This window comes from Vigna radiata, unplaced genomic scaffold (genome assembly GCF_000741045.1).
Source record: "Vigna radiata var. radiata cultivar VC1973A unplaced genomic scaffold, Vradiata_ver6 scaffold_397, whole genome shotgun sequence".
NCBI lineage: Eukaryota > Viridiplantae > Streptophyta > Magnoliopsida > Fabales > Fabaceae > Vigna > Vigna radiata.
The window spans coordinates 28,698-36,426 of NW_014542621.1; the positions used below are offsets into that span (position 1 = coordinate 28,698).

General features: G+C 32.6%; 1 protein-coding gene across 2 annotated transcripts; it reads left to right on the forward strand.

Moving 5' to 3' along the window:
* The first annotated feature begins 508 nt into the window (after positions 1-508).
* On the forward strand, positions 509-6,345 carry LOC106780491 (E3 ubiquitin-protein ligase MARCH7). 2 transcript variants are annotated; one of them, XM_014668783.2, is made up of 8 exons: positions 509-826; positions 1,854-2,333; positions 3,219-3,381; positions 4,292-4,574; positions 4,721-4,793; positions 4,865-4,955; positions 5,031-5,110; positions 5,350-6,345. In XM_014668783.2, the coding sequence occupies exons 1-8, from the start codon at positions 737-739 to the stop codon at positions 5,596-5,598; spliced, it is 1,509 nt and encodes a 502-aa protein (XP_014524269.1). In that variant the 5' UTR covers positions 509-736; the 3' UTR covers positions 5,599-6,345. The 2 variants fall into 2 exon arrangements, with proteins under 2 accessions (XP_014524269.1, XP_014524270.1); XM_014668784.2 differs by lacking the exon at positions 5,031-5,110.
* Positions 6,346-7,729: the final 1,384 nt, after the last annotated feature.

A 7,729-nucleotide genomic window follows, 5' to 3' on the forward strand; every position in this document is an offset into this window, starting at 1 on the left:
CAGAACAGAAGAATAGAAAAAAACTAACTTATCAAAATATACAAAATTATATTTTTCTTCCTCTAAAAACAATGTTGGGAGGTTACATTGTTGTTGGAAAGTAGCTGGGTATAATATTAAAAAAAAAAAAAAGAAAGTGACCAATACATTAAAAAAATTGTTTGGGGTAGGCTTATTTGTTAAAATTGCAATATCTATAATTAATGATAATTACATAATAAGCGAAGAACTCTATTAATCTATTTCCTATTTGTTCCAACAACAAAAAATTATTTCTTATTTGACTTCGAACTTCAAACAATAAAAAAATAAGAATAATATTTTAGCCGTCCATATATTATGATAATGACATTTGATCACCTTAAGATGAAAGATAAAAATAATAAATGTAGAATAACATGATGAAGTAAGTAATAAAAAAAGGAATAAATAAAACATGATAAAATGATTATTTTTTGTATTATAATATGTATGACATGTACTATGTATTAAATTGGGAAAATATGAAACATGTCTGCTTCAAGCTTACACCACAACCTGTCTCCATGGTGCTTCTCTTCTCCACTCTTTACTATATTCTCTCTGAGCTTTTCTTCTGCGAATTTTCATCTTCCATGATCCAGGGAAGGTTTCACCTATCTTTCCTACGAAACCAACATTTTTTTCAATTTCAACTGTTCTGCTCAAACCTGTATTGTTTATTTGTCTCTTTGGTTTGGTGGGTTCCCCACTGAACATGGCAACTGAAGCTGCAGACTCTTCCAACCACAAAAATAACCAAGGCCATGGCACCACTGGAAGTAGAACTGATACCCCAATTCAAAAGGTCCTTCCTTCACTTGTTGTCATGTCTCTCTATTCTTTTCTTGCTTTGTACTAACTTTTTCTCTTTGTTTTCTTGACTTCAATTGAAGGTTGTGGTTGTGGGTGTTCTGTTTCTGCCTTAATTTACTTTCTCGCCTTTGGTTTATCTATCATTGGTCATATAGGTAAAGGCTGTTCATGCATGGCCAATTGGTTTTGCAGTCTTTTCATCTTTAGTTGTTGGTTGTAAGTGAACATACTTATGTGCTGTTTGTACATGTAAAGCTGAAATATGAATTTATTGAAAAGAGGGGCATTTGAGTTCTAGTAAAGGTTGAAAATTTAGTTTGTAGAGGTTTAAAATAAGCTTTGAATTTAAAATTTGAATACAGCAGACAAGATACTGCAAGCTGTGTTGCCCTTCATAATTTTTGTTAACATGATCAGATGTTTCAAGCTCTCCAATTGAGTAACTTGTATTTTCCTGCTCAAAAATGAATTATTTCTTTCAAATTGGGGGCAGATCTTTGACACTGAAAATTGTATGATCCTCAAATTATCTTTCTGTGTGACGTTTCTCTCTGGATTTATCTAATGTGGAGTTTCAAATGGTATGGTGGTTGTGACTACTATGATTTGTTCATATTTTTAGATTTGTGAAAGCTGCTACACTTTTTCATGAACGCCAATTGTTTGATGAATTGTATGGTCGTCGGTCTTACAAAGCCCTCTTACGATGTTGATAAAGTATTAAGAGTATAAGAATTCAGTTTACTTTGATTTCATTCTACTTTGTATCTCCCCCATGCTGACTAATGCACCATATGCTTAAGCACTTCCTTCTAAGAAGGGGAAAACTTTCAACAGCGTGATATTGTTTGAAAATTAGTTAATTTGAAACCCGGCCTTTAACTGAAGTATCCTCTGACTAAAACTATATGTTTCTGATATATTTGTGTATCACTACGGTTTATTACATTGCAGCTCAACATGTAAATCTTTTCCTTTTCTACTCTTAAGAAAGTTTTCTTCTGCTTGTCTGTACATAGGGTCCAGCATCATCTGAAATAACAGAGGAATTCACAAGAGATCAACGTGGGACAAGGCAAAACCTTATCGTGGATATACCTGCAATATCTCAGGAGGAACCAAAAGAAGATTATGTGAGGATAAACATGCCTCTAACTCCACCTCCGAGAAGAGTGATTTTTTCCCCTTGTCCAAGTCCTGTTTACCCAAGAAGCAAAGAATCCCCAGGTCCCTCCTCATCAAAAAGTAGATCAAATATTAAAGCCTTTCTTCCTAAACTCAGTTTTAAATTTCGCAACACAAGCTCGGAGATTGAAAAAGCTGCTTTCCTAGCACTTGGAGGATCGGCAACCGTGGCACCAAAAAGGCCTTTTCTTTCAAGGACATTATCTCTTGTAACACCTAGAGGGAAGAGAACATCATCCTTACCTGTAACCCCAATTGCTCATTCAAATCCCGGGTCTGTACACGGCGGGAACATGGCTTATGCAGAAACAGTTGTGAGTAGCTTGACAATTAACGCAACATGTTACATTGTAATTGTTATATGTAGGTAATTATCATATTGAAAATATAAATGGTTAAAATATTTTTGAAAAGATGTCGTTCTTCCTTGGATATTTGTAGTGATGCTTTGTTTTCATGAAACCAGGTTTCCTGCCATGATTGTATGCGTGTGTTTACTCTAAACTGTCAGTTGTTTTCCTTGTTGTTCAACGGACCAAACTTGAAAATGCCAAACGGATGTTAGCGAGCATCATTAAAGATTGGTATTTCAGAAATGGTTTTGCTTTAAATTATCATTTCAATTTTTTTAACAGAGTATTTCAGATTTTATGCAACTAACCCTTATATTTGAATCTGTCACTTATATCTTGGCATCATCATACAAAATTATTTAGTACCCATTAAACATATTTTTACACTTCACAGATTTTTCATACACAGCAATGAGCAGTAACACATACTTCTCTTTTAATTAACATTTTAAATGATGTTTTGTTTCATTTTTCTTGAGCTACAGTTGACTGAGCTGATTTGTTTTGCTTCCTATAGTCATCTGGTGAAGAAATCATGATTGACTAAGCATCGCATAAAAATTTTCATTATTAGTGTCGGTGTCACTTAGATCAAATTAACATAAATCATACACTCCAATTGACTACGTGGCTTTCTTCAAAAGATATATCTTTTAAGGTGTTCATCAGTGCTACATATCCCCTTCATGTTACTCTGAAGTCTGCAACACTACAGTTTGATATGTTAAAGCTATAAAATAAAAGTTCTACATATTATGTTCCAAATCATCATTAGACATTTTTTTTATCTCTGATAATTTGGTCCTTACTTACACGATTATATCTGTTTTTTACTTCATTTTACAGGAGAATGAAATGAAATTACCAATTCATCGTTCTCGTTCAGTACCTATGCTAAACAAAGAAGGTAGCTCACCCGTACCTGGCATGTTTCGAATAGTTCCGACCACATTACGAGTGGATGATAAAATTTCCGCAACACCTATGACATCTCCAATTCATGATACTGGTAATATTTCTTTTCAAAATTTCTTTATAAAAGATATGTTAAACTTGGAATCTCCAACAATGTGTTACATATCTCGATTAAACTAAACTATATGCTAGATGGAGATGGAGAGATTTTGTTTGTTATATTCATTATGACTATCAACTGACAACTGCAAATGGCTGTAATGCTCAGTTCCAAGTATTCCAAAGACGAGAAGGGCTAACAAAATATTATCTACAAAACTACTATGTTATTGATTAAATTTCATGTGGATCCCACCAGAAAGGGAGCAGGCTTATGTTAGTGGGACTCACAAAATTCCCCCAGTGATAGACTGTATTGCTAGCATTTCTGTTTTATTATTTAGTATGTTTCTATCACTGATTAAAATTCGCAATATAATCTGCTTTCTGTATATGACACTGTTAATATTTTGGATTTTGGTTATTCTGCGAAATAGATTTATAAACTGAAGTTATTTTTCTGACTCAACTGTTAGGAACTGTTACATGTTTCCGTTCTCATCCTACTCAATCTCCTGCTTCAGCTGTCTTATTCTTTCTAGTTACATTTGTGTGTAAGTGTTTGTGTGTGTGTGTGTATATATATATATATATATATATATATATATATATATATATATATATATATATATATATATATATATATATATTTGTATATGTATGTGCATGTATGTATGTATGTATACCTATGTATCATCATATATATACATGCATACACATATACACACATATATTGTGTTCTATCCGCATTCTGAGTTTCTATATGTTCTCTTTGGCTGCACAAACTTATTTTCCAGGGTTAAGTGGTGGTTTTGACTATGTTGCTAATTTCCAAATCCAAAGAAATCCGTTCTTGGCTTGGACCTCTAGATTAAGTTCCTTCAGTGACAATTTTATTGTTTCAGTTCACAATGAGGATGGTGGTGAAGATATTCCGGAAGAAGAAGCTGTTTGTAGAATTTGTATGGTTGAACTTGGAGAAGGTGCTGATACTTTTAAATTGGAGTGTAGCTGCAAAGGTGAGCTGTCATTGGCACACAAAGAATGTGCAGTGAAATGGTTTACCATTAAAGGTAATAGAACGTGTGATGTGTGCAAGCAAGAGGTTCAGAATCTACCTGTCACTCTTTTACGAGTTCAAAACGGTCAGGCCCATAACATACTGGGGTCAGACGCTTCTCAATACAGGTATCATAACTTGATATCAATTTTAGTGGTATCATAATTCTTTTGGGATTTAGAGGAAGCTTAATTTCTTTTATCCCTTTCTCCGGCTTTCTTTCAGTATGTTTTCCACCATGGTAGAACAGAACTTACGCAAGTTTTTTTTATAGGGTTTGGCAGGATGCTCCCGTTCTTGTTGTTATCAACATGCTGGCTTACTTTTGTTTTCTTGAGCAGCTTCTTGTAAGTTTAGCTACTGCTAGATAATATATTCCCTTTAGCCAATTTGAATGCCTGATGTTATCAATGGACAGGTGTCTAATATGGGATCCGGTTCTATTGCCATGTCTCTCCCATTTTCTTGTATATTGGGTCTTCTTGCAAGCATGACAGCAACAACAATGGGTAGAGCTTTTTATACTGTTTCTACTTTTCTTCCTTTTTATTATATAATATAGAACTAATCTCCAAAATTTTTAGTGAGGAGAAATCATGTTTGGATTTATGCAACTGTTCAGTTTTGTCTGGTGGTTCTTTCTGGGCATCTTTTCTTTTCATTGGTAAGAAATTCCTTTTGAAACCATAGTTACAGGACTTTTTTGTGTTGTGCTATTTTTTGTATATGCATTCAAATAAAAATGAATTGTAGTGACCAAAATTTGTTAGAGCCATGATCGATGAGCTAAATGTTTAGGATTTCAACATGGTAGCCTTCAATTTTAATGATAGAGAACTAATTAAAATTTGCATATTCAAAATATTTCTAATGTCATGTATTTTCATACATTTGAGATGGCAGATTCATATGCAAGCTGTTCTTGCTATCCTACTAGCTACACTTACTGGGTTTGGAGTTGTAATGTGTGGTGCTTCTATTCTTATGGAGATTTTAAAGTGGAGGAGGAGATCCCTTGCTCAGACAAATCAACAACAAGGTTCTCAAGATGCAGTGCCACCAGATCAATCATCTACAGTTGCTCATCAACCTCAGACTGGTTCTGAACAAACTGAAAGCAATTTGGGAGAGTCTTCTCATCAGAGGAGTTGACAGAATATTGGCTTAAACATATTTTGTTCTCTAAAATATGACCTTTTTCTATTTTCATCTCGACTTAAATTTTAATTATTTTTTGGTCCCTACATTTAATACGAGTAATACGTTTTTAATCCCTTACAAGCTCCATCAAGTATAAAAAAACACTTAAAAAAAACAAAATAAAAATCAATGAAACAGTGTTTACTTTTGGAACAACAGAGGTTGTATTTTCAGGACCAAAACTATGTTTAAGCTATTCGCTGAAAGCTGACCAGGCATCATAAAGGTATCTCTGGTTGTATATAATGTGCATATTGTATAGACAAGTTTGGGCACACTGAACTCTTGTTTTCCTTTCTGATGCCACGATACATACAGGAATAGACATGTATCATGTATGGCATGATCGGCATCCATTGTTCCATCTCTCAAAAACACACCAATACTTGTACGAGCATTGCTTGATGCAAAGTTGAAGAATGGTTGATTTTGTGGTACAATAATGGTTGAAGTTTTACATTCCAATTTTTGGCCATATATAGTGTATGAATTAGACTTTCCATATAACCCAGAAAGTGGCAAAAATACTCATCTTTTACTGAACTGGTTGCCATTCTTTTACTGTAATGTGGTTGTAAATTTGACATAGACAAGAGCGAAAAGACAAACCAAATGTAGGTAAATTATCATTCTGGCTCTTAAAAGTGAGAAAACCAATGATAAATTAGTCTTTGAAAGAACGAAAACTTTAATATAATTCCTGGGTAAAAAGTGTGATGATAATATCTTGTTATTATATGACACCATGTTATTACTGATATAATGCTAAGAATCAATTTGACACTAATTTGTTTTTGAATAACTTTAACATGATTAAACTATGAAGTTTAGAGACAAATCTGTGGTTAAGTTGTAAAGTAAAACGTATTTACATATTTGAGAAGTAAATAAAAACTCGAGTTTTTTTCATAAACTAAATTACAGAGTATTTTCAGGAACTGGGATGTTGATTTGCGAAACCAGATAAACATAATTGTGAAATTTAATATCTGTATATTGTAAGGGGATTGGAGTCCTTTTGAAGAACGTGGGTGAAAGGAAGTGGTATGATATTCTTTTAGGTTTTAGGTTTTGTTCACTTGAGTGGATTTGAGACTGAGTATTTGATGGATTTGAAAGTAATTTTTGTTGTTGTTTATTTGAGTGAATTTGAAGGTAAAGGAGGGTGAATTTGGAAGTAAAATTTGTGAGAATTAGTATAGGATTTAATTTATGTGATCGATTAAAAAAATTTACTTCTAAATTCAGTCTCACTTATCTCTAAATCTATTCAAATAAACAACAAAAAAATTTATCTCCAAATCCCCTCAATTTCTTCCAAATCCACTCAAGTGAATAAGACCTTAAGAAATTTTTTTTTTAACAACTTTTTTTTTAACAATGTATTCATAGTAATTTATAATTAATCTATTTTAAATAAGCGGATAAATAAAATAGTAATACATAATCTATTATAAAAAATTGTTAAGACAACTGATACTTCTTTTAATGTGAATGGAAAGGCAATATGTGAAATGGTTGAAAATTAACTAATAATTGGGTGGCACATCATGAGGGAGTGGCCATGTTTTGTGGAAGTGCCACTTCTTTTGTTTCTATCATTGGCTGCGTCCCCAGAAGGCTTTATGGCAGAAATGGGATGTATGACCCTCTCCACTACTATTGCCGTACGATGGTTATTCTCATCAGGGTTAATTTCTATATACGATCACATGGTTTTTTATTATTTTGACGAAACAATTACATGTTGTTGTTAACATTCTTTTGAAATTTTATATGATGTGTTTTTTGAAATTATTAATTTACTTCGTTTTCATCATATGTGATGGGTGTTTAATTTTTTAATAAATAAGTTTCACATTAAATAAAAATAAAAAAATTAAACATAATTTTTTTCATAAACTAAATATTTAAAATTTTTAGTTAAAAATAGTGGCGATTCCTAATTTTTAATATGAAATGGTCTAATGTTATTCATGTGGCTTAAACTCATCTTGAATTTATTTAAAGCTCATCAATGATATTTTAAAAAATAGACCCATCATCCATTGTCAATGTAACCAATGATATCTGAGAACACTCA